Below are 26,497 nucleotides of genomic sequence, written 5' to 3' on the forward strand. Positions count from 1 at the left end.
CACCATGTTTCAAAATGCGATCTAACTACTGTCAGAAACGTTACTTCATCTGCTCAGGAATTAATATAAGCCTTTGAGATAGTTTCTTCATCCAGGATTATGGACAAAAGATCTCTAACAGACCTCAGTGGAGTGATTTGAGAAGTTGCCTCTCACTAGTGATTTTGTTATCCCAAGACAGGGTTAGTAGCTGAGTGTTTGTAACCAATTACATAGAAAAGATACTTAAGTTTATTACACAGTTGCAAGTCTGGGTGCTGAGGAGATATGCCCAGAATCATCACATCTCTGGGTTACAAAACTGGATTTTTATGTAGTTAACAAAAATGTACTTCACCTATGTAATACATATGAATTACAGATAACTGCTGATTATGAAAGATTTGGTTTCTGTAACCATTGTTTAAAGCTGAGAAATTATTTTTGGAAAAACAGGTACAAACTTTTTTAAGAGGGAGAAATTATCAGTACTACCACTACAACTTTTTTCTAATATCAATTTTGTATTTTAAAAGGGTGTTACTGAGGTAGAAGATGAATTTGCCATAAGTAGTTTGCTGTATATATTAATTCCCTCCCATGGTACAAGTATCAGTAGGTTTTTTTTTTCACTTTTCATACATGATGTCAAAAAACACACCATAGGACATCTGCTGTCCAAAAAATGGGAAAAAAGACTGTGATGTTGCTCTATACAGATATGTGCTTAGCTCACAGCAGTTACCAGCAATTCGTAGGTCTTTTGGTACATATGTTCCAACAGATGTGCTTCATGATAGCTGAGACTCTATTTTTAATTAATGAGTAAAGCTCATTTTCTTGTGCTTTTAAATGGTTTCTTTTAATTCTTGGTCTGTCTGTAACTCTGTATCTTTCCTACTTCATGCTTTTCAGATGAAAGAAAGAAATAATGTGAAGAAAGAAATGTTTATTTTATTTGGGTTTCTAATTATTTATAACTCTTTCTAAAAATTTTCCTCCTCCTTTTCATAAGGATATATACTGGGGAAAAGAGAAATAATATTTCTGTTTAACTGTTACTTGTTGAATTACACTGCATCATACATCACATAGCATTGGATGCTGAAAATAGTCAAGTAAATACTTATTGAAAAATATGTTGAAAGTATTAAAGTAGAATGAAAATTCTATTCTAAACCTATTAAAATTTTCCTTTTTGTAAAGAAGCAAGACAATCTAGCTGCTTTATTTTTTTGCCATTTTATTTCCAGATAATATTTTTTAAAAGGGCTATAGCAAGGAGCCACCATGTGACCAGACTTCTTTTTGTCATTTTGTCAAGACAGCTTCTAAGCTCTACTTTAGTTCTTTCAATGAACAGCATTGTTTTCAGTAGTAGCATGCAGCTGTATTCATAAAGCCTATAACAAACATGTGGACATTTTTGCCCATTGTTCGAATGTTTGGGTTATTGTTCTAGTAAATAAACTTCTCTGCTTTATCACTTGTTCTCTAATGTGAAATATGTAAGTATTTAGTTTTGGTAGTTTAAGTTTAAGTTTTTAAATATGTTTGGTATGGGTAATTTCTAGGTTGCTTTATTGATTTTAATATAGTTTGATTTTATGTGGAGTTTCAGATCTAGATTCTTCAAGCCCTGTGCCTTGTCCCATAAGTGTGTTTATTTCAGAGTCAGGTAAGATGTTCAGGAAACTCACAGTGTAATAAACTGGAAAAATAGATGGATAGGCATCTATGAATATTTGTATGTACGTGTACATATGCATTTGCACACACTTAAAGCATCTGTTAGGAAGAAGGTTAAGCACAATATTTTCATTAATTTAGATACTGAATCTGCCTGTGCTTGTATTATTACCAAGTGCCTGCAATCATGCTAGTTGACAACAAATTCCATATTAAATTATTATTTTCTCTTTTTGTTTAAACTTTTAAATTATTCTTTGGGATCCTGAATGTGAACAAGTGATAATGATAGAATGATGGGTTTGGCCTGAGTGAACAAGTTAAAGGTGATCTTGTTTGAATTTACCATATGGAGGTAGAAATAACCATGTAAGAAACATTGCTGTGTTGCCTGGTGACATAAGTATTTGATTTGAGAAATGCATATGTTTTGTAAACTCTTATACTGCAGGCAGTAAAGCCCTTCCTTACCTTCACAGAGATTTTTTGTTACATCTGTTTGTATATAGTGCAGCTGCATGTGAAGTGCATTATAGGAAGTTATTTACCTTCTTCTAAAAATGTTAGGTATTGCCACAGGCAGAAAAAACAAATCAGTCTAATTTCCTTGCTAAATTCAATATGTTCAATCAGGGATTTCTAGATGCTTGTGTTTTCAGGGTATCTTTTTACTATTAGATACAGATATCCCAGATCCTAATGTGTGATTCTTTAGAGTGTTAGAGAAACAAATCTTGCAGGTAAGATGTTATATTTCTTATGTTTGTGTCTTGAGTTCTGGATTTCACTTCTTTCAGAAGAGTGGTGTCAATGTTACTTTTATGACTTAGATTTTTAGATGCTGTATTATTGAAACTGTAGTAGACGTTTTCTTCTTTTTTTTCCTTCCACTCCACACAAAAGACTGCAGTACACAGATACTTGTTTGATGCTTGCTTCTGCTGAGTCTAGTTCTGATTCATCATGTTGACATGACTTACTGAAAACCATCTCTTAGTTGCAGTTTAACTTATAAGTCTGGATGTAATTTGATTTTATTGATAAAGTACAATGAACAGCATTATGAAGCTTTTCTCTTTTAATCTTACAAGGAAAAAAATCGTTATCTAAAAAAGCAATCACAAAGAAGAGGAAAAGTGTCAGAAAGTCTACCATACCAGAATTTCAGGTAAATTATTTTAATTTTTGTTTTAAGCACTTGAAATCTGAATGTCTATGAAATAAGTCCTTTAGTTTCTGATAGAGACCTTGGAAATACCCACTGAAGCATCTTCTAATTTTAAAAACTTAAACTGATATTTTTGGAAGTATATTTCACCTTCTTGTGGTAGAAAATATTTTACCATTTTTGATGTGCAGCTTGAACACTATTTTCAGTATTGTTTATGATGGCAGATATATCTGTTACAGTATAAAACCTGTAAAACCTAGGACTTGTTAAAGACATTTTTATGGTAGATATAACTGTTAGGGTTAAAATTACTTCGTTTTGTATGAGGTGTGACAGTGTGGTTCTTGAATTGAAATCTGGATTGGTTAACTGAAGGACTTGCAGAAACTTTATAGGCAACTGTGCTTACCCTGCTTGCAGCTGTTATTCCTTATCAGCATGTGATTTCTAGGCCTCTAGGACCTCTTAGGCTATAAAAAATAACAAGAGTATTAATTATGCTAATATGGCTTTATGGTACTGTAGTAGAAGTGTTACAGTACTTCAATTCTAAATTGCTGTCTATGTATGAAAGGCTGCTTGGATTGAAGTTCTCCTTTGGCTATCTTTTTTTTTTTTTTTTTCCTTCAGAAAGCAATCTGTGTGAGTTTGACCAGTAAGCTCACATTAAATCATGGCTGTTTTGTAAGACCCTCACCCTGAATCAGTTCATTCCATCATGATCTTGTGTTTCAGATGTAGCTAGTAGAATTTCTTGTGTTAAAATTGGGTAGTAGCAGTCAATATTGAGAGATGAGTGATATTTAAATGTACACTGATTTTATCTATATTGTAATGGTGGTGACTAAAATGTTTTTAATAGCTCCAGAAAATAGGTACATGTCTAATTTTTTTTTCCAAGCACATTATCTGCATGTCATGGATATATACAGTTAGTTTAGAAATAATTCTTACATGATTAAACAACTTTTAAGCATTTAAGTAGTCTAGTAGTCTAGGCTAAAACTTAGCCCAACCTTTTAGCTTTAGTAGATAAAACATAAATATATCTAAGTGTATACTTATCTTCTCTAAAACCTTATATTAAACTGTGCAAAATACTTCTGACTCTTTTGATCAAAACTAGGACTCTCATCTGTTTTAGGTGAGGCTGAGACTGATTAGTATTGAGCAGTTTAAACTTATTAGGGAGCTTTTTAACAACTTAACCTGTCTCTTTCAAGAGGTATGACTGATAGAAGAATCTGCAAATATGAAACCTTTTCTATTTGGAATAATACTAAGACTTTTGGGAGTCTAGTAATTTATGCTTCAATATACTCTTCCCCACATACACAAATGGCCAAACTTTATGAAATTGTGTATTTTAAAAATATTTGTTAAAACAGCTTAGAGCTTACAGGCCCTGTGAGATATGATGGGAGGGCATAACCACAAAAATATTGCTATTCATGTCTATACATCAGTTCTTTTGAAGTGAAAGTTAATAAATTAGGAAGTATATAGTATGTTTCATGTGCCAGCAGCCTACAAATGTAAAAAAAAACCCAAACCCAACCAGAAGGCATTTTAGTTTATAAGATTAGGTTCTGTACTTAAGTATAGATCTTCTGAAAATCACTATTTGGTTTTAAAGCCTAGTAAATTAGTACTAATAAGTCTTTTAATATGTGAAGTGACACAAATAAAAATAAATTATTAGCAAAAATTCAGAAGGTAATAGTGCTAATTAACCTAACATTTAGAATGACATTTTTGTAATATATAGCTCAAGCCTGCTTTGAAAAAATCCCAAAGTCCTGCAAACAACAACACAAACTCAAATCTAAAGCAGATGCAAATTAAATTCTTTTTATCAAATAAAAATGCACAAAACCCAAATCCTGGTTTTAATATTTTGAGAATTATTGGAGAAGTGGGTTTACAGCTTCATAGATTGTTATTTACTTGTCTCTTGCTTATTATTCTGAGTTCCGAGCTTCTTTTTACTGTTGCTCATTAACATTTTAAAGATGTACAGGAGACACTAATGTGTTTTGACGTTTTTTCCCAGTTTCAGGGTACATTTGGGTTTGGTAACCAGTGCTTCACTTAGCCTTTTCTCGTTTCACCTCATGTACAGTCACACATAGCTGTATTGACCTACATGTGTGATAATTAAGGAGAAAAGGAACATGCATGCTCTGTTTCAGTGTGTCTTTAACAATTTCAGTTTTATCATCTACGGTCTATATTAAATGCATATCTCAAGAGGGGGCTATCTGGACATTTTCCACATGTAGATGTCAGTGATAAAAGAGCAGCTTCATAGGAAATAGAATTATAATTAACAGTCATTACACAAATAACTTGAAATAAAGCATGAGACCCTGTTGAAGTGAGTTAAGAATCTGCAGAAAGTTTGAAGTTAAGGGGGCAAGGAAAGAGCATCAATGATCTGGGGAATACACTAGGTTCTATGACGCTAAAGAGTTCATTTATAAGTTGATTACAGGAGAGTCCCAAGTTGGAATGGAGCTTGAGCCCCCTGTCTTCCCTTAAAAAGTTCAGGGCAGATTTTTTTTGTCTTTCTTCCTTGAAGTCCTGGGAGTAAGTGAGGATCTTTGGGAGATTACTGAGATCTGAGGTTGCATCATAACATGAAAGTTGAACACTGAATTGGAAATTTTACTCAATATCTGAAGCTTCTACTTCAATTGGAATACAATTGGTATACAATTGAAAAATAGGATGCTTATTGCCTATGAAAAATAAGTCTCTATGTAGTAAGTACTGTGCCAGATGTGATGGTGTTTTTGTTGCAGTTAATATGTGCACAACTAATGAGATTACATTAATGTAAACATTTCCAGGCTGAATCTTTAAGCCACCATGTAGTGTTCTAGAGAATAGGATCTAATCTTTCATTCTCTGTGATAATTCAAAATGGAAATATTTTTTCACTTCAGATTATTTTCTTCATGATAGATGATTAGAAGGCATCTTCTTCAGGAACCATATGTGAAACTACCAGTAAGCTATCAAAATGTGACAAAATTATTAGATTGTAACATTAATACCTCTTTTTTTTGCCTTCATATTAGGTTACCCATTAAAACATACAAAAGAAGTTAGGAGGCAATGTCATTTGCAGAAAATTGAATCGCTAAATTCTACCAATTACCAGCCATAAGCAAAGAACAGTGAAATATAAATAAGAATCTCATTGGGAGAAATAGCATTTAGAGTCCGTATCAAAATGTGTGAAGTACACTACACTTTGTTATTTTCATCACTGTTCTTTTCATCCTTCCTTCAAAGCACTAGCTTAATTCTCTAAGATAGGAAATGTTAACCATATGAGAGAATTAGCTTTTTCCCAGTCAGTGTGCATTTTTATTTTCTCATCTCAAATCATACTGTGAATGAAAAAATCAAAGTCTTTTCTTGAACCCTTTTAATAGTACTTTTCAGTTCAGTATTGGAGTATTTAAAACACTAAACCAATTTTGACTGTAAATCCTCCAAGCTCAGCTGCTGTTACCTTCCTTATTTTATCAGTAGGCAATTGACACACAGTTACGACCCTCAAATGTACGTCTCATTTGATTAAAATTGCCACTAGAGATTTGATTACTCTTGCCTGTCACCCTCAGCCCCAAGGCAATTAAACTTTTTTCATTGGCATTGTTTTTCACATTGATGTAGTTTGAATTGGTCTCATAGGAGAAAATAAAAAGCAACAATAGAATTTAGTAACTGAATTGTCAGGTGTATAGTCAAAAAATGGATTATAGTTGTGTAGGGAAAACCTTTATCCATGCCTTTATTGACTTTTGTCAAGGACTTTGTGATGTACTTTTTTGCTTAATAATATAGTATCATAGATTTCTTCACAGGCCAGACACAGACAGTATTTGGCTTCAGTTTATATTTAAGGTATCTGGGACTTCTTCAGTGTGGGACCTAATGCATTTTGAACCTAATTACCTATAGAGTTACCCATTCTGTTTTCTAGGTTAAGAGGGATACCTTTCACAAGTAAATTTTGCATACACTGTCTGTGGCAAGACACTGCCAATTTCCTTATTAATTTGATATTCTAAACTTGAAAAATGTGAAAACGGTAAACTTTGATTTGAGTCACTCCATTTCATCAATTATTCAAATGTACACAATGTTATGAAAATAATGGCACATGTGCACTAGAGGTTTCTGAAATTTACTTTGCTAAAAGTGTTAATTGAGTGTTTTAATAGTGACTAGCAAAAGTGTTTCTTCTAATATGAATTTGCAGAAAATCTAAAACTGCACTTGAGTTTGAAGTAAAAATATGTTGTTATAAACTACTGATTTGGGAAAAATGCTTAGCAGTTGTTTGATAAAAACATTTTTGTGAGGGTATGTTTTGCATGGGATTTTTAAATTTTATTTTCTTAAATTATTGCAACATGTTTTCAGTAAAAAGGAAAACATGTCCACCTAAGGGTGTTCAGAAGAATCAAGTCTTAATCCAAAAGAACCAAACATCCTAATAATTTCTAGGTTTTCAAGTTTTAACTTGCCCTAGATGATGATAAGACAAAATATACAGATCACCTTTGTTTGGCAATTTTTTCAAGAAAATAGCATCAATTTTCTGAAAGGAAAAAATATAAAAAAGCTGATTTCTAAAGACAAGAATTAGAAGAATATAATACTTTTTCAAAACATACATTAAGTAGGTAGATTTGGTAGATGACTAGGTTGCCTTAGAATCATCAAGGTTGGAAGAGACCTTCAAGATCATCCAGTCCAATCGTCCACCCAGCACTACTGCTGTCAGCCCGAAACTACTAAACCACATCACCAGATCCAGATTTTGAATATATCCAGGGATAGAATACTCTGTGTAAGCATATAAAGTTATGTTCAAGAAAAGTTGTACCGAGTGTAATATATTATAAACACAGCATACTTCAAAGCTAGTATACTTGTTTTGCCAGGGAATTGTTTGGTACTCAAAGCTGTTCTAAGTCATCACTGTACTTGAGACAAATTTGGTAGTTGTCATTCACATAAGTTTTAAGAAAATACCTACATTTTGAAATGAAAGCTTACAGGTAGAGATATGGTTTACGTCTGAAGAATAGGAGTATTTTCTACTTAGATTTTCCTTTTCTCAGCAACTCCTGATTTTTACTTGGGTTTTTTAATGTTTAAAAATACTATAAGAAAACACAAATCAAATGGTGGCACTACGTAATAACGTGCTTTTAAATTTTATTTAATTTCACTGTACATTTTCCAAGTCCCACATCACCAAGTGTTTGTGTTCATTTGTTTTTTTAGCTTATTTGCACTAATCTTGATGAACTCAGGGAATTAATCACAAAGATTGAGAATGAACTCAAAGATCTGGAGGACATTAAAAAGAAATCGGTATGTGACATTAAAAGCTTTCTCTTGTATTGATATGAAACAGTGTCAGTTACTTGCTGAGGCCTGTCAACTGAATATTTTATGCTCTTCAGTAACTTCGTGAAACCTCTTAAGGTTGATACCTGGAAACTGTAATCTTTCCTCTGTGTGTAATGCTCTGTTCTCAGTGTTTTTATGGTAAGTGAATTCAGTACCTGTGTTAGCACTTCTCCATGCCAAAAGAAAATATAGATAGTGGTAATACCTTAGAATGAGTAGTTCATCTCCATTAAACATGTGACTCTTTTGTCCTGAGGACAAGTTCTTACCAACAAATAATTACAGGATAGAATTCTCATATCTGCCTATGCAGTGTTGATCAGAATTTCTAGTGAGCTAGAATTCTTAATTCCTCTTTTTCGCATGTGTTGTTAAAATCTACTATGTTTAATATTTATTGAAGGAATTTGTACCAGAAAGCATGCTATCTGGCTTTTGATATCAGATTGAGATACAAATTTTACCTATATACACTGGATCACTGAGTCTGTGCAACTGGAAACCTCAAAGGAATGACAAGAGAATCCAGCATGCCTTTTGTAGAAGTCAGTGATTCTTATTAAAATGGTAGATGGGTTTAAATACATGAATAGTAAGCTCTCTACAGAACTCTTACTACTTTTTTCATTGTAGTTCTGTTTGTTGAACCTTTAGTAGGCACTTCTATGGTGGCATTTCTATGAAAAAAAAAAGTAGTTAGAAGTGTTGATTTTTCTATGTTAGAAATCAGGCTGCTTTTAATTCAAGTGAAAGTTTATAGTCTAATGAAGAATCAATATATTCTTAAGTTATTTCAGTAGGGGAGAGAGCTGTGGTAGAAGAGAGACAAATAAGTTAGGCTTCTGAAAGACAAGTATCAGTGCAATTAGCTTAATTGTTAATGTGGGCAAAGGAGTAATACCAGCCTAATCTTGAAATTATTCTGTAGTTGCTAAATTGTAAACTGGTTTTATCATAAGAATGCCAAGAGGTTATCAGAAAGACTATGTCAGCAATAGGCTAAAAACCCAAAAGTTAGAGTATAGATATGCTAAATAGCATATAGAGTATATTGATATGCTGCAGCATATCAATAATCTTAGTGTAGGTGAGACTTTCAGTCTACTAGTAAAACTGTAGGAACATGACTTCTTCAAGGGTAGACAAATGCTAAATATGTCATAATTGCACTTTAAACTGAAATCTGATAATGTCATTATCTAAGTAAGTTATATGACTTCAGCAGGAATACTATGTTTAGTTCTAATTGCACCATCTCAAAAAACCCAAACAGTTTAGTACAGGGGAATTAAGATATAATTCATTCAGCATTCAGTAGTTGTGAGGTAAGGACAATCTTTTGTTGTGTCTTTATAGACCTATCAAATCATGACTCTGTGTCTCTAAACACTTCTGTTGTTAGAACTTTTATATAAAGAAAAAGGGTTAGGATTAATTGCTGATGAAGTGGTTATAAGGAAACAGTAAAGTGAGATAATAGTTTTGAAAAAAATATTTATCAGGGAAATGTTATATTTACCTTTTAAACATTCAAATAGGGAAGTGTTAAATTAGGTGAATAGTCATAAATCTGAACTTGTTAAAGTGAAGTTTTGCTTTGTAAGGAAAGTCTTTAGGATTTCATTTTTGAAGTCTAACACCATGTGTCATTATGTTTGATGTCAGAAAAACTGGAGAAAATGCAGACTTTCGTTCTTCAGCTCTAACCAAATGACAGTGGCAGTATCAGAAGCATCCAGAATTGAGTTTGTTTTTGAAGTGCATATTCTGTTAAGTAAAACAATTTTCTAATTTGACAATGGAAATCTGACCTAATGTGAAAGTTTATTTTAATGATCGCACTTACATGCTGTTCATTGACTTCTTTCTTGTTTTAAGTGAAAGATTGTGATGTTCTTACTACTTCATGGTAATTTAATATTGATTTTTGTTTGCAATAATGACCCAAGTGAAGCCATAGGAATCTTTCTTCTTCACAACTAACCTCCTTGGTAATTTCAGATGTAGTTGCTAGCGCATGCTACTGAGAAAAACCTTCAAGGCAAGCTTTACTGTTATGTTAAATGTGAACGGATTTTAGAAGTACAGCTTATTTAACTTTAAATTGAGACTTTCAAGCATAACCTTTTCTTAGTTGTGACCTCCCTTTTGTTACATTGAAGACCGTTCTAGAGTATGTAAAAGGAATTCCTTCTCCAGAACTTGGAAGTAATGGAGACTATAATGAAAGAGCTGAGCTACAGGGACTTTTTAGTCCCTTTATTCATTTTTAGTATGAATAAACTTACACTATTTTTCCTCATTTTTGTAGCTAGTTGGACCGGTTGTATCTGATACTTTTCACAACATTAACTTGAGACAACAAATCACATGACATATTTTTGTTTGGCAAGTTAAAAAAAATTAGAATAGGGTTGTGTAATAGAAAGTGATGGATAATTTTACATTTGGGCATTTTTACAATTTTCTTTTACAGCAATGAAATAATAAACCTGTTGGAAAGTATTTTCACTGTTTGGCTGATTAAAACAGTTTGGTTCTCTACTTTTGTACCTGTATTGTCTCTTGAATTAGCTGTGAGTAGTATTTTTCCTTTTAAAAAGCCTTGTGCTTTTTCTTGATTTCCGGTGAGAAATGATGAGATTTGCTTTGTGCTAGTTTGCTGTGTCTGTTTAGAGTGGAAAATTAAATTTGACCTAAATTTTTAAATTTTGAAGAGTTCAACTCTGTACTTGAACTCCAGACACAGTTCTGAAGTGATGCTGCAATTTCACATATGCTTTCAACTGACATAAGCCGAAACTGCTGCCAAATAAATAGTTCCTACCCCCTGTGTCTCTGGAAGCTTCTGTTTTCTGTGCCATCCCGTGCAAGAGGCTAGCATAATTCTGTTGCATGGTTAAAGTTAGATTGTGATATACCTAACTACTTATTTCTGCTGGTGAATTGTTTGTAAGCCAGACCAGTTTTCTAATGTAATTTATCATGGAGTTGCACAAATACCTATGCTTATATTCTGCTACAGGTTAAGTGGTCATTGTAAGAACAGAAATGTCCATATGCAGGCAAAAGAAAATGGGACTGATTTTGAAGTTGTATGTGATACTATTATCAGGGTGCTCTAAAAAGTCTGTTCCTTCAGGTCCTGAACAATTCCTCTCCTTACCACATATCCAGAGGAAGAGGAGAAATCTGTCAGATTTGCTATTGTTCCTAACTTAATCATCAGGAAATAAAGGAAGGAAATATAAATATAAGGAAATAATGTGAAAAGTGCAGAAAGGGGACTTAAAGGACTTAAAGTTTAATGTTTTGTGCACTGCCTAGTGATGCCTTAAGTTCTTGCTTCTAGCTCTTGTATATTGCTTAGGACATGTGACACTGCATCCTTTAATTTTTAAAACTGTAGTAATAGTTGAATCGATAGAAAAAGCCCAGAATTTACAGCAATGAAAATTAGATTCTAGTAGAAATTAGGTCTCTTTTGTTGCTAATACTTATATAGATAAGGTGTGGGTAAAATTACAAGCAGTCAGTAAAGTAGAAGAACATACTGGCTAAAAATTCGATTGATATTTTATTGAATTTTTAGCTCTTGTTTGTTTTTTGAAAATTTATACTGCATATATAATATTCATGGCCATTTGTTGAATGTGAACCCCTAGAAATTTTCTATAACTAGCAAATTGACCAAGATATTCAAAGTGGCTTAATTCCACACTTGCAGTTTTGTTGCTGAAAAAATAATTTTTGACAAACACACATGATAGGGAAGCATTTTGCTAGTATATTTAGAATCACATAAAGACTTCAATCTAATATAGAAAATTTCTTTTATGAGAAGAGGCAGTAAAGTAATGCATTCTGTCAGATCAGTACACAGGATAACAACTATCAGTCTCTGGCATTTTGGATCCCACTTTTCTCTAGATCTTCTCTGTCTGGTCAGATCAGTGGCACTTGCAGTGTGAATGGAAATCTTCTTACTGCCTTTCAGATAATCTGCCTCTCATGTGATGTGAAGGATTTTTTTTGTGTGCGTGAAACTGTTAATTAAGCTGCTTAGTTGGTCAGTTGTACGTACATAACTGTTGCATATCATAGCAGAATTTTTTATTATTTTTTCAAACCCTACTTGACATTGTGTAGAATGAAAGTGACAGGACTGCAGGTGCTTGCATATAATAATGAACTTAGGGCTTTTTTGCAGATGCTAGCTGAATTTTCAGTAAAATTAATGGAGTTTTTAACATGAACATGGAAAGATTTCTTGTTTACTGATGTGCAAGACTTTATTTTGGTAGCACTGTTGGATTTGAATCATGCCCTCTAAGCCTGATGGATAAATGCATAGCTGTGTAGAGGGCAAGAAGGGAGACTGGAGCCCAGGATTCCCACAGTTAAGCTGAGATGGTTAAAACGAATAATGGGCAGTACCTTCCTGAGAAGGAGACTGCATCATCCCTAGAGAGAGAGAAAAGTCAGACAGAGGTTAAGGGAAGGAGAATTACTTAGTCAAAGGACCCCCGCCAAGGTAACAACTAATTGTGGTTTGGAGAAAAAGCTTTTTTGTTTGCAGAGGTCTATAACGCCCTGATGTTCTTGACTTAATAGCTAAAAAAGTGAAATCCTCCCTTTTAAAGGTCTTGTGTTCTGCTATTGTTCCTGGAGCTTATAATGAGTTGGTCCCATGGGGTTGAATGCCTTTGTCTATCTTTGGAAATGGGTATTTGTTCTAGCAGGGGAGTCAAAAGGCCTGAAAGGAAACTGAGGTTTTCAGCAGCATTAAGTCACCTGCAGAAATATATATTTCAGAGTACACCTGAAAATTTAAAGTGAAAAACCCACTGGTTTAGGTCAGAAATACTTAGAACTTCAGACAAATTAATTTGTGGGGCTATTTAAAGGAGTATATTGATCCAGGGTGGAACATACTTCCCTTGTCTGTTTTTTTATGAGATTCCAAATAAGCTACTGTTAAATTTGTTCATGAGGTCTAAGTATGTAACCTACGAGACTGCTTTCTGAGGTTTTTCTTTTGTTTCTACATTTTATTTTTAAAATATGTTAATACATGGAAAAAAATAATGCAAAATGCTTAATTTTAAAAGTTTATAAAATACTCTCTCTCTGTTCAGTGAAGAAATAAGAAATATTGTCACATGTTTGAAAATGTTTGGCAGGGAAACCATGTTTAGACAAGAATCTAAAGAGCTTCCCTTCAGTAGAAACTCATGTAATCATTAAAAATAGTTTAGGGTTCTTACTAGTATTTTAGTCATTCAGACCTCAACTTGCAAGCAGTTAAGTGGAAAAACCTACTGTGTCTTCTCATTTGTGGCCTAGGGAAACATTTTTATTATTGGGTTAAATCTTATTCCGTTTTTATTCAGAGGCTGACTTCCTCTCCCCATTCCTGCCTCCTCTTCTCCTGACCACTTCCTCCCTCCCCAGTGAAATATATGCCATGCTTGGGACTTTTGCATGTAAAGGGTTTTCAGTTATACTTGTTTTCATCAGCATTACTGTATTGACATAGATGTACACACAGACAGTAAATACTATAATCTGAGAAATCTGTGTATGCGCAGCCATTTGCAGGTTCAAACTGCAGGAAAAGTAAGCTACAATAAAAGAGAAACCAAGGGTGTTAGTAGATGCACTTCAAGTCTTGCAGGTGAAACATTTTCTTTTAATTTGAGCTTAGTTTCTCTGTTAGTATGTATCTTCATCTGTTACATATCTTACATACTCTCTTTTTAGGTCCTTATCCTGAACATTTGATTTATACTTTAGTCACTTCGAAATACTGTTATTGCTTCTCTATGTCTTGCCTGCATCTCTTGAAAACACTAATATGAGCGCAGAATACTGAATTTTGAGACAGATATTTACACATTTACATCCATGCAGCTTCTTGTACTTCTGAGGACACATTGAAGATGTGGAGCATTTGTAATATTTAGTTGTATAACAAATAAATAAGGCCAATTTTAGGCTTCAACTTTTGAAATCTTCTCCACAATATTTGATTGTCTTCTCTGATATTTTTAAATTGGGCTTATCTCACTAGCGTTCAGTATTTTTTCCCAGTCACAGTTTTTCTTAGCTTCTCCAGTTTTCTGTCCTTATTGTTTACTTTTTTCACAACTATTTTCTCTTGATCTTTCATGCATTTCTTTGTGTGACTGACTAAATCTCCAATAAATGTATTTTATTGGAGAAGCTTTCTTTAAACCATTTTTGCCATATACCTTTCTGCAGTTCCAAATGTGAAAGTGTGGGTTCTGTATCAGAGATGAATGTGTACTCATACATTTTTGTCACAGAAATACTACTGTGTATTCAGAAGATTTCACAACACTTTGGATATTGGTCAGTTAGTATATTGTTTTGAAGAAATAATTCAAGGCATTCCTGTCAGCACACAGTACTAGCAAAACAGCTGCTTTTAAGGCACTCATCTGAAGAATACAGAAACACTTGTATATCCAGAGTTAAGAAGAGAAAAATACTCAGATATATGAGAGGGAGTGTCATGGTTTGATGCTGGCGCAATGCCAGTGCCCCCCATGAAAATACACCTTCCCAAAATAAATGCTGTGAGGTGCAATTAGGAAAAGAGCAGAGCAGGCCCAAGGTTAGAAATAAAGGAAAAAGACTTTATTAAGCTACTTCTACTATAAAAGACACACACACTAAATCCAGGATGAAAACCCTCCAAAACACTCCTCCTCCCCCCACCCAATTTCCAGCAAACCACAGTGAGACACCACCCGGAATTCCTGATCAAGTTGCCACCCTTCAGATAATCAATACTCAGTCTATCAAGGGAGAGAGGAGTCTCTCTTGCACCATAGACCCCCCTCCCCCAGGAAACACAATTGCCACCTCCTGTGTTTCCATGTCACACATGGCACCGTCCAGAGAAAATCTGCCAGTATGACACTCTCCTTTCCATGTCACAGTGCTCTCACCACCGTGCATGGACAGACTGCTCATAGGGCTCCTTTAAGGATGCTTTGCCATGGACCAAAAGAGACAACAGTTCAGCTTCTCATCTTGGGACCACAGTGCCCCCCATTTCTTCTTCCCCTGGGGCCGAGGGTCTCAAGAACAGAGATCATCTTCTTCCTGAAGACTGAGGGCATCACCACACCCTCCTCAGCTTTTCTCTGTTCTTGCCATTCCTGTGTTGGTAGTTGCTGAAGCAGGTCTCTTGGCTCACCATTGCATTCCCCTAAAAATGCAGTCTCTCTTGCAGGAGAAATTGGTTCAATCTATGGCTATCAAGAAACGTCCAGCCACAAGCCACTCCATCATTTCCTCCCACCTAAAAATTTCTTCTTCTAACATCTCAGATCCCAGAGTGTCTCTCTTCTACTTCAAATCGAGGAGGAGTAATATTTTACAAAGCCTTCATTTCCCAGGAAAGGGTTAAAAGTCTCAGACTCCCCAGAGGACTGAAAGCTTTGCTGAGGACACAGCTGGGCACCTTCCCCCACTTCTCTTTCTCCTCTGCCAGCAAATTCCAGATGCCATCAGGCTCTCTGTCTCTTTCCCTCTGGGCGGGGGGGAGGCGGGGGGAACAAAGGTATCTCAATTTCTCTCCACCCTTCAGTCCACAGGGGGCTGGCCCGGTTCCAGTCCTTCAGCCCCTGGCCTACCTCTCCCAGGCCACATGGCTTCCCCTCCCCACCCAGCTGGGCAGGGGAGAGTCTGCACTCTCTGACCAGAACCAAAGAGAGAGTTCCCCTGGGAGTTCTTGCTTTTAACCCCCTGTGTTCTTAGAGGTGTGTCCATGCCTTCAGTGGTCACTCCAGGTGCCAATATCCAAACCTGACCAGTGATTGGTTTGACCCCAACTTTCTGAAAAAAATTCACTTCCGTGTCAAACCACGACAGGGAGTTAAGTACAACTTAAAAATCATAGATGTTTTGTAAACATCTGTTGTTTAAGATCTTTGTTTAAGATACTACATACATCCATTTTCTTTGTAAGTTCCAGAGGTGTAAGTTAGTTGATAACTTTGAAGTTCTTCTAATGGAGGAGTAAAATGTGACAATTCAGTGCTGGATAATTTCACTGTTCACAGTAAGCTCATGTTGATAATAAACTTTCTCTTGTGTTTTTGTGGTTTATGTAATTTTTTTTATATTTATATTTTTTTCTAAAAACATGGTATATTGATCAACACTGATGATTGTATAGTAATTTTGGCTAAAGAAAATTAAAACGTAGCTAAACATCTGAATGAAAACCATTTCATAGTAATGAACTAAATCAGGAGACAAAGACAGTCTTGATAGCAAGAAATGTATTGCACTTAGTTTTGGTGTTGTTTTTTGTTAGTTTTACTTTATTTGCTTATAGTAGAACGAAGAGAATATGAGATCATTTTAGGATATAGCTTGGTTTGATCAGATATATAGGTCATGGAAGTGCATGCTAGAGTCAGGACTTCTCATTAGTTGCTGGTAAATGCTCAAAGATAAAATTGATTAAGAGATGTCATAAGTGAATTTGTTTTATAATTTACTACAAGTCATTCTTTCTGCTTAATCCCAGTCTTCAAAGATTATCAGAGGTTGGTTAGCTGTTGATATATATTTATAATGTTCAGAATGATGTTGCTGAAAGTAAAATGCTGAAAGATACTGACTCACAGGAGCTGTTGCTGTAGAAGGTAACTAAGCATTTTCAAAATTAAAACACTTTCAATGATAGATGAGTTTACATAGTATGAATACATGATCTTGTCATACATTCTTATTCAGTCAAAACTGGAAGTGCCTGAAATTGTAGTATTTGGCCCATAAATTAGTTATTAAGAACATTCAACATTAATCCGTATATGATTTGAAAAAGCTACTGATCTCTTTTCTTTAGGTATCTGTTGTCCAAAGCAGCTGGAGATCACCAACTCCCTCTCTGTTTGACATCACTAGAAAACACTAGACTGGTGATGTCACCCATACCACAGAACCCCGCAGCAGAATGGAGCAGGCCTATTAAGGGTAAGTTTTCCCTTCCACCACCACCCCTTTTCAACAATATTGCATGGTTTTATAAGATTATTAATTTTCTTTACTTTATGTCCCTGGGATATAATGTAAAGATTACAGACAATCTTATAAAACTGCATAATATTGTGGTGTTGTGTGTGTGTGTTTATTTAAAAGCAAAACAAAAACTCATATAAAAAGCTCAATCCTTACCCCATGTATCAATATCCTGGCTCCAGTCTGCTTTGGGGTTCCATGATGAGTATGCCAGAATAGTGTATATTGGGGCATCGATCACAGAGAGTGGAGTCAGCATTTCCTGGCTGCTCTGGATGTCAGAAACCTTATTTTAAAAGGTAAGTTTTCAGTTGAATGTGTTGAATGTCTCTCTGCATTTAAATGGAAACATTCAGCCCATTTGTAAAATGTTTTTTTACTGTGTTTGCATTTTTGAAATTTACTTGTAACTTGACATAGCCTAAAGTCACATTTTATACTTCTCTGTCTAGTCCTCTTCCTGTGTTAATACCTTATATTGTGTTTCCAGAAAAAAATAGTGTCTTGTTTGTCACTAATTGGAACAAGATGGTAATTAAATTCTGTTTAATATCATTCTCAGTGATCTGGACAAGGGCACCCTCAGTCAGCTCACAGACAGCACCAAGCTGGGTGGGAGTGCTGATCTGCTGGAGGGCAGGAAGTCTCTGCAGAGGGATCTGGACAGGCTGGGTCATGGGCCAAGGCAAATGGTGTGAGGTTCAATCAGGCCCAGTGCTGGGTCCTGCCCTAGGTCACAACAACCCCAGGCAGTGCCACAGGCTGGGGCAGAGTGGCTGCAGAGCTGCCCACAGGAAAAGGCCCTGGGGGTGCTGGTGACAGCAGCTGAACATGAGCCAGCAGTGCCCAGGTGGCCAAGAAGGCCAATGGCACACTTCAAATCCTGTGTTCAGTTCTGGGCCCCTCACTACAAGAAGGACATTTTGGTGCTGAAGTGAGACCAGAGAAGGGCAGTGGAGCTGATGAAGTGTCTGAAGCATAAATCTTGTAAGAAGCAGCTGAGGGACCTGAGGGTGTTGAGCCTGAAGAAAAGGAGGCTCAGGAAAGACCACAGCTGCCTGAAAGGAGTGTGTAGCCAGGTGGAGGTTGGCCTCTTTTCGCAGGGAACAAGTGATGTATGTTTCTGATGAACATACCTTTTGAGGTCCAGCCTGAACCTCCTAAGCCTCAGTTTGTAACTGATCTCTTATAATATATAGTTTGGTATTTTTGAGAATTTGCAACACAGATATTTGTGAAAACAAGTGTGTTATCTATAGAAATTAGTGGGCAGCTATGTAATAGGTAGTTAAGTCATAGCTTTATCAAATATTGATTTGCCTTTCTCCCCTCTGAACAAAAGACAAACACAGGACTTTGTCACAGTATCAAATTGCATATGAAAAGAAATGCTAAATTTCGTTGTGATGGATCTTAAGATTATATAAATGTTTTTAATGTCTCTTTTTACTGTATAATATTTAAGGAATAATAACACCTAGCATTTATGTGTTTGCACAGAAAATCAACTAAACAACAATCATTTAAGAGAGGAGTTTTTTATTTTTTATTCCAGCCTTTTTTGGCCCATACTGTTCTGTCCTGACTACTTCTGAGGAAAAAAGATTCTTCTCATGGCTGAAATTTGTTCAGGCTTCCATTAACAGGTTTATTGTCAATTCTAAAACCCCACTAAGAAAAATAAGTAACTGGGACAAAGGGAAATAATTAATCTATGTTTTTTAAAACTATGTTGCTATAAAATTTTCATTGAAATTACTTAGAAGTATGGTTCCTCTTTGCCTGTTTCTCCCTTCTGTTGAGGTCATTCTGAAGGGTTGCACAGTTCTCTGGGGTATTGGCCACTGCTCCAGCTTTGTGTCATTGGTGAACTCACTAAGAAGGCATCTGCCCCTTCATCCAAGTCACTGATGAACAGGTTAAACAATACTGGACCAGTACTGAGCCCTTGGGGACATCACTAGAGACAGGTTTCCAACTAGAGCTGCTAATCCTGTAGAATTAGGGGGCAGGAAGTGGCTAGCGTTTTATGTTTGTTTTTGTAAGCAGAGAGAAAGTAATATATGTGTTTTTCTGTGAAGTATTAATGAAGTCAGTGAAGTGTTGAAGTCTGTTCTTGACTAAACATTATAGATGTGCTGGCTGCCTAACAGTTGCTGCTTCAAATTTATTTAGTGGTCAGCTGACACTTATCTTTCTCATAAATACTCTTTTTTTCTACTTAAGCCAAGATCTTAGCCTTATTTAAAGACAAATTAGGCTCAGAAACTAATAATTTCTTGGGGTTTTTACTTTGCAGTGATTTTTCATATCTTTTTAATATTACATTTTCACACATTTTCTTTGCTATATCAAATGCATGTACAGCATTTCTTTTTCACAATAGTAGTAGCATTGTTTATTTTTGCTATTTGATTTTTGTTTTGAGACAATGCACTAATGCTCTGTAGTATATAAATACATTATTTTAAAACAGTCTGCAAAATGTTTTGTTTACCTTACAAGAGAAATAAATCTGTGCATGTAATATTCTTTTGTATGTTAACAATTAATTCTGTTGAATGTTGACTTTAAGAGATTATACCGAATGCCCTCATAGACTACAGTACACACAGGGTCTGTTTTTTGTTGTAGTGATTAGTGACAGGTTTTATGCATGTGAGTGGCCACAAGCGAAGGAAATTATAATACAGTTTACTGGCTTGTCTGTGTGTTCAACACTGATCATTATATGGTAATGTGGCATAATGATCCTACTTAAAATCTTTGCTTTTGTAATTTTAATTGAAGAATGAAGGTAACTGTCTGTTTTGTTATGTAACATGTAAATGGTTATGTATAAAAAAATAGATACCTGGTCTTCAAACAAGCATTCAAGCTGAGTGATCTTGCTGTACATAGAAGAGATCTGCTGAAATGTGTAGAGAGAAATTGTCCAAAGTCCTTAGGAAGATCATTCTTTTAGACTGACGAAAGGCAGCTGTGACAAACTTTATCTAGAATTTTCCTGTCTTACCTTTATTGGTGTGCTAGACCACAGGAAGTTGTGAAGGATATGTGCACTATCAAAACTAAATATGTATACGAAATAAGTAAGTGCTCGAGTCTTGCTTCTTTTTCTTGTAGTACCATAATGTCTTTAGTGTTTTACATCTTCTCTGACCAGTCAAGGCAAAAATCTTAATTTAAATAAAATGCACAGAGTTGACAGAGTGGCAGAAGTACTATACCACATCTCTTTTATAACATTTTTCAGCCTTTTATGCAATGAATTACAGAATAAAGTTTTGGAAAGAAATATATACAAGGGGTATGTGTGAGTGTTAAAGGGTGTGTTCTGCAGCACCATGGCCAGCATGGTTGTCATTTTCCAATGTGTTCTCTCCTTATTCAGACTTTCTAGATTTAAGAAAACATGAGTATAAGATTAGATATATCAGTTTTTTAATAAAACTTTTAAATATATGTTTGAATTAAAAGCTTAAAGGATTTCATGTTGGAAAATTGGTCTTTGCTGCATAGTCTGTTGATTCATAAAAGATGAATTTGCTAAACTTCTCTTAAAAAAAATATCATTTTTTCTAGAACTTTTAATCAAATTCAACGGAAAAATTTTGGGATTTTTATCCTTGAAAATTGTAGTAAGGTTTCTTTTGCAAATAATAATGTTATAATTTATACCACTTCTCTTAAATGAGATTATGGTGCAATTTTCTGTAAAATTTTAACTCAGAAAAGTGTACATATGTGGGGCTTTTTTTATTATTCATTTTATTTATGATTATTATATATTATACATTTTAATTTTTTTATTATTTTATTATTCAATTTTCCCTGAACTGAATGGATTACTACCCATGTTAGTTACTCATTTAAATAATTTTAAGCACATGGTGTATTTGTAGAATCCTGTTTCAATTTTAATTTTGACCTGTAAAAAGTGAGCATCTTTGCAGTATTACTTTTCCAACTAGTACATTATCCCTCTGTAGTATTAAAATAAAAGTAATAATGTCCTAGATAGATGTAACTCTGGAAGAGTAGATGTAACTCTGGAAGTTTCTAATCTTTTCTTCCAGCTGTTTTCCTGGATATGCTATATCCACATACCAAGATTACTGTAGTACTAGTACAATCTAACAAGATTTAGGTCTAATGCAATGATAAATAAATGGAATTTATGTTTTCAGGGAAGATGGTTCCACCGGAAGCAAGCAGTAAAGGAATTGCATGGTACATTGTTACGACTGCTTAATGAACTGTTACCATGGGAACCAAAGCTAATTAAAGCATTTCAAAGAAACAGGTAATTACCTGCTTTTTTTTTTTTTTTTTTTTTTCAAAAACAATGCATGGGATGAGAAACAGAACCAAATTCACCATTTAAATACTGATCAGTAAGTTGGCTTCTTAAATAAATAAAACTAATATAGCTTGAGGAGAGGAGAGAGGCGCTGGCAGTACTTTAGTTGGAAGAAGTATCTTATATTCCAGAGTTACTGTCTCCAAAAAAAATGGACCTTAATTCAGTAGCGTTTTTTTCCCTCTAAAACACTGTAGAATCATTAAGCATGCTGATCAATAGTATGTTGCAAGACAGCTAGGATTTGTATTTCTGCTTATTTGGTTAAGAAATGCTGAAAACCTTTCTCTAGAGAGCTATATCAGGTCTTCTTAGAATACTCTGACTACTTACTATGTAAAGCTACCTAAATTAACTATTAATGAATTGCTCCAAGAGCAATTCTTGATATATTGTTTTGAGGTCCTTGTAATGCAGTAAATTAGAAATGCATCTGTAAAGAAGTATGTCAGAGGAATATGAGTGAAGTAGTAACAGGTTTAAATCTAGTAAAGTGCAAGTATTAGTAACAGTGAAGGTACTACTCTGATTATAAACCATGGAGAGAGTAGATACTGTCTTGAAGCTCAGTGCCATTCTTGCCTCTTAACTGTACAGGTGTTGCTATAATTGTACTTTAGTTTTGCCATGTAGACAATTAAAAAGCAAGAAATTATTAGAGGCTTGAACTCTGTGACAAAGGATAGGGAAAGAGAATTCTTAAATGTTGAGTGTGAAGGAAGCAAGTTACACTGCTTTGTGGTGCAGAGCTAATGCAGGAAAGTGTAAAAGGTGTTACGTTTAAAAAAACACATAAACATAACACCAAAGATACTAAATTAGTTCCTCGGTAGCTCATTTTGTGAATATCATCCTTGAATTAAAATTCTTTTTTGGAAATTTGGGATATTGTTGAATATTTTGCTTTCAATAAAGGACCCAAGTACAAATTTTGGGTTTTACCTATTCCTTTTTCTTCTCATTCCTGTTCATTTTCCTTAGCTGTTAATTTCTTCCTGTCTTTCACAGTTTAGAATCCTTCTGGAGATATGGCAGATAGTATTACTGTCAGGAAGAATTTAGTTTTCCAGTATGTGAAGTTTACGATTTTACCCTTTTTGTAAGTTCTGTTGTGGAATGGTTTGGTGCTCAGTATTCTTGTCTGTCAAATCACAGAATCATAGAATGGTTTGGATTAGAAGGGACCTTAAAGACCATCCAGTTTCAATCCCCCTGGGCAGGGGCACCTTTTGTAAAACAGGTTCCTCAAAACCCCAACTAATCTGGCCTTCCAGGGATGGAACAACTTTTCTGGACAACCTGTTCCAGTGCCTCACATGGTTGCACGTCAGAATTTCTTCCCAATTTCTAATCTAAACCTACTCTCTTTGAATTTGAAGCCATTCCCCCTTGTCTTCTCACTACAAGTTCTTGAACAAGTCTCTCTCTCTTGCTTTTTTGAAGGCTCCCTTCATGTTCTGGAAGGCTGCAATTAGGTGTCCCTGGAGGTGCCTCTTTTCCAGACTGACTAATCTCTCTCAGTCTTTCTGCACAGGAGAGGTGCTCCATCCCTCTGTCAGCTTGGTGGCCTCCTCTGGACTCACTCCAACAGGTCCATGTTCTTCCTGTGCTGGGACCCCAGAGCTGATGCAGCACTGCAGATGGGGTCTCATCAGAGCAGAGCAGAGGGGCAGAATCCCCTCCCTGGCCCTGCTGCCCACCCTGCTTTGGATGCAGCCCAGGACATGTGTGGCTTTCTGGGCTGTGAGTGCCCATGGCTGGGTCAGGTCCAGCCTCTCACCCACCAGCACCCCCAAGTCCTTCTCAGCAGGGCTGCTCTGATCTGTTCATCCCCAGCCTGTACTGGGACTGGGGGTTTTCCCAACCCAGATGCAGCACCTTGCACTTGGCCTTGTTAAAACACATGAGATTTTCCCATGGACCCATTTTCAAGCTTGCCTAGGTCCCTCTGGATGGCATCCCATCCTCTAGGTTTGTCAGCTACACCACTCAGCTTAGTGTCATCTGCAAATTTGCTGAGAGGGCCCTCAATCCCTCTGTCTATGTCACTAGCGGTGGTATTAAATAACTGGTCTGAGTATGGACCCCGAAGGGAGACCATTTGGCACTGATGTCCATCAGGATTCTGTGCCATTGACCACTATCCTCTAGATGCCACCATCCAGCCAATTTCTTATCCATCTAACGGTCTGCTTATCAAATCCCAATGTCTCCAATTTAAGAGACAAGGATCTTGTGGGGGGACCATGTCAAAGGCTGTACAGAAATTCAGATAAATGACAGCTGTAGCCATTCCCTTGTCCACTGATACAGTCAGTCCATCCTAGGACATTGAATTTGTCAGGCAGGACTTGCCCTTGGTGCAGCTGTGCTGACTGTCCCAAATCACTTCCCTGTGCACAGGTTAGCACAGTTTCTAGGAGGGTCTGTTCTATGATCTCCCTCACCAGAGGTAAGGCTGACAGGTCAGTAGTTCCCAGGGTCCTCCTTTCAACCTTTTTTTAAGATATGTACAATGTTTTACTTTTTCTTGCCACCTGGGACTTACCTGACTGCCAAGATTTTTTCAAATATCATGGAGAGTGGCTTGGCAAATACATCACCCAATTCTCTCTCTTCATTCTTCAGGTGATCATGAGCCTGATTTTTACTTAGAGACTTTATTCTCCCAGTCCATATCCTGCTGCCCATCCTCTCAAGAGGTTTGGGAAGAAATGTTGCCCTTGAAGACTGAAGCAAAAAAATTATGTTGAGTACCTCAGCCTTCTCCTTATTCATTGTTACCAGTTTCCATCCTTATTTATCAGAGGGGGTCACCTTCTTTGGCCTTCCTTTTGTGGTTGACATGCCTGGAGAAGCCCTTCCTGTTATTCTTTGTGTCCTTTGCCAAGATAAATTCCTCACTTTGGACTTCCTCACCCTGACCCTGCACAACCAAACTTGATCTCTTCCAGGTCTCTTCAAGCTCTTCCTGGGCCACCCATCCTAGCTTCACCTGCCTGTCCATTTGCTTCTTTCCCTGCAGTCTGACCAGCAGTTCCCTACTCAGCCCTGCTGTTCCTTTGCCTTCCTTGCCCAGTTTCTTGCTCCTGGGGATTGCCAGCTCTTGCACTCAGTGGAAGACTTCCTTAAAGACCTGCCAGCTCTGTTCCACTGCCTTGTCCCTGAGGGAAGTCTCCCAGTGGATCTCACTGGCTATCTCCTTAACAGCTGGAAGTCTGCTTTGCTGAAGTTCAGGGGCCTAACTTTGTTCCTCGCCTGGCCCATACCCCTCAGGACTGCAAAATCCAGCAATGCGTGATCACTGCAGCCCAGACTCCCTCCAACCCTGATGCTCAAGATCAGCTCACTCACACTGGTGCCCATCAGATCCAGGGTTGTATCCCCTCTGCTAGGGCTGCTGTCTATTCCTTTGCTCCAGAAGGTATCCCTCATGCTTTCCAAGAGCCTCCTGGCTTGCCTGCAGCTTGCTGTGCTGCTTTCCCAGCAGATTTTGGGACGGTTGAAGTGCCCCAGCAGGACAAGAGCCTGTGAGCAAGATGCCTCCTGTAGCTGGAGCAAGAAGGCTTCATCAATAGGGTCCCTTTGATCAGGGGTCTGTACTTAAAACCATCCACAAGGTTCCCTTTGTTGCCTCGGTCCCTGATCCTTACCCACAGGCTTTTGACCTGCTCGTGGCTGCTCTTCAGAGACAGCTCTTCACACTCAGTCTACCTCCTGATGTAGAGGGCAACCCCTCTGCCCCTCTCTTTCCTCACCTGTCTTTTCTGGAGAGCCCGTAGCCATCAATAGTCACACTTCAGTCACATCCCACAAAATTTCAGTAATGGTAAGAGGGTGACAACTTTCTAGGAGCACAGTGGCTTCCAGCTTCTGTTTGTTCCAGTGCTGCATCAATGTGGTTATAGAACACAGAACTGTCATGAAAAGTGTGTTAAATGCTGTATATGAGCTGTGATTGATAGGAGTAAATTTTAGTCTGGAACAGGGTAGTTGAGATCTTATGTATTTGTGTGCTGGTACCTAGAGAAGCGTGCACTTGGAGTGCAAGGTGACTTCTGAAATAAACTGAATTCAACTTGTGTTTTTAGTATGTATGTTTTAGGTTGTAACCCTAGTTTATTCAATGAGGAAAGCCTAGTATTTCCATGACATAACTTTTTGGACATACACATAACCTGCCAGGGACCAGGTCCATCTGAAGAATGATGTTTACAAATCATGGGGAGAAAGAAAGATGGATGGGGGATTCTAGGCCACTGTCTTGGTCTGATTCATTATGCAGCTGCTAGGTAGTTGTGTAGCACCAGTGACAGTGGTGAAGAAAGGTGTCATGTAAAAGGGGAAAGGCAATTGAGCAAAATTTGCTACAGTGGTGTAAACATCAGTTCCCCTGTAAGTCTCACTGCAGCTGCTCTGTCTACAGGGTGTCTCAGCAAGGTACTAACATCTACTAGTTGAATAACAGTGTTTAATTTAACTTCTAAGCTGTGAAGGGCTGGGTAGCACTTCTTCCTCCAGATGCTGCAGTATAGAATAAGAATCTGCACTTTTCTTCCTTCCTCTGTTACTGTCTTTAACTGGTAGGAGCAGACTTTATGATCAAAATCCTTTTCTTTCCCTTCTGAAAGGTCCTCTGGTCTTTTCAAGATTATAATCTTGACAGAGTATAATGTTGAATTGTATTTGAATAGCAGCAAGGTTTAAAAGGGAAAGTTACTTGTGCCCACTGATTACAATTGTTCACTGGCCTCACAGCAGAAGTTCCTCAAAAGAAAAAAGGAAATTACATC

General features: G+C 36.5%; 1 protein-coding gene across 2 annotated transcripts in view; it reads left to right on the top strand.

The window, feature by feature from the left end:
* KIAA2026 (KIAA2026 ortholog) overlaps positions 1–26,497 on the top strand; it is a 62,629-nt gene that overhangs the window by 15,341 nt on the left and 20,791 nt on the right. For both annotated transcript variants that reach the window (XM_054002519.1, XM_054002518.1), the window contains exons 4-6: positions 2,760–2,836; positions 8,150–8,239; positions 21,532–21,647. In XM_054002519.1, the coding sequence (XP_053858494.1) occupies positions 2,760–2,836; positions 8,150–8,239; positions 21,532–21,647 (283 nt within the window). The remainder of the gene's footprint in view (positions 1–2,759; positions 2,837–8,149; positions 8,240–21,531; positions 21,648–26,497) is intronic.

This window comes from Vidua macroura, chromosome Z, assembly GCF_024509145.1.
Source record: "Vidua macroura isolate BioBank_ID:100142 chromosome Z, ASM2450914v1, whole genome shotgun sequence".
Classification (NCBI taxonomy): Eukaryota; Metazoa; Chordata; class Aves; order Passeriformes; family Viduidae; genus Vidua; species Vidua macroura.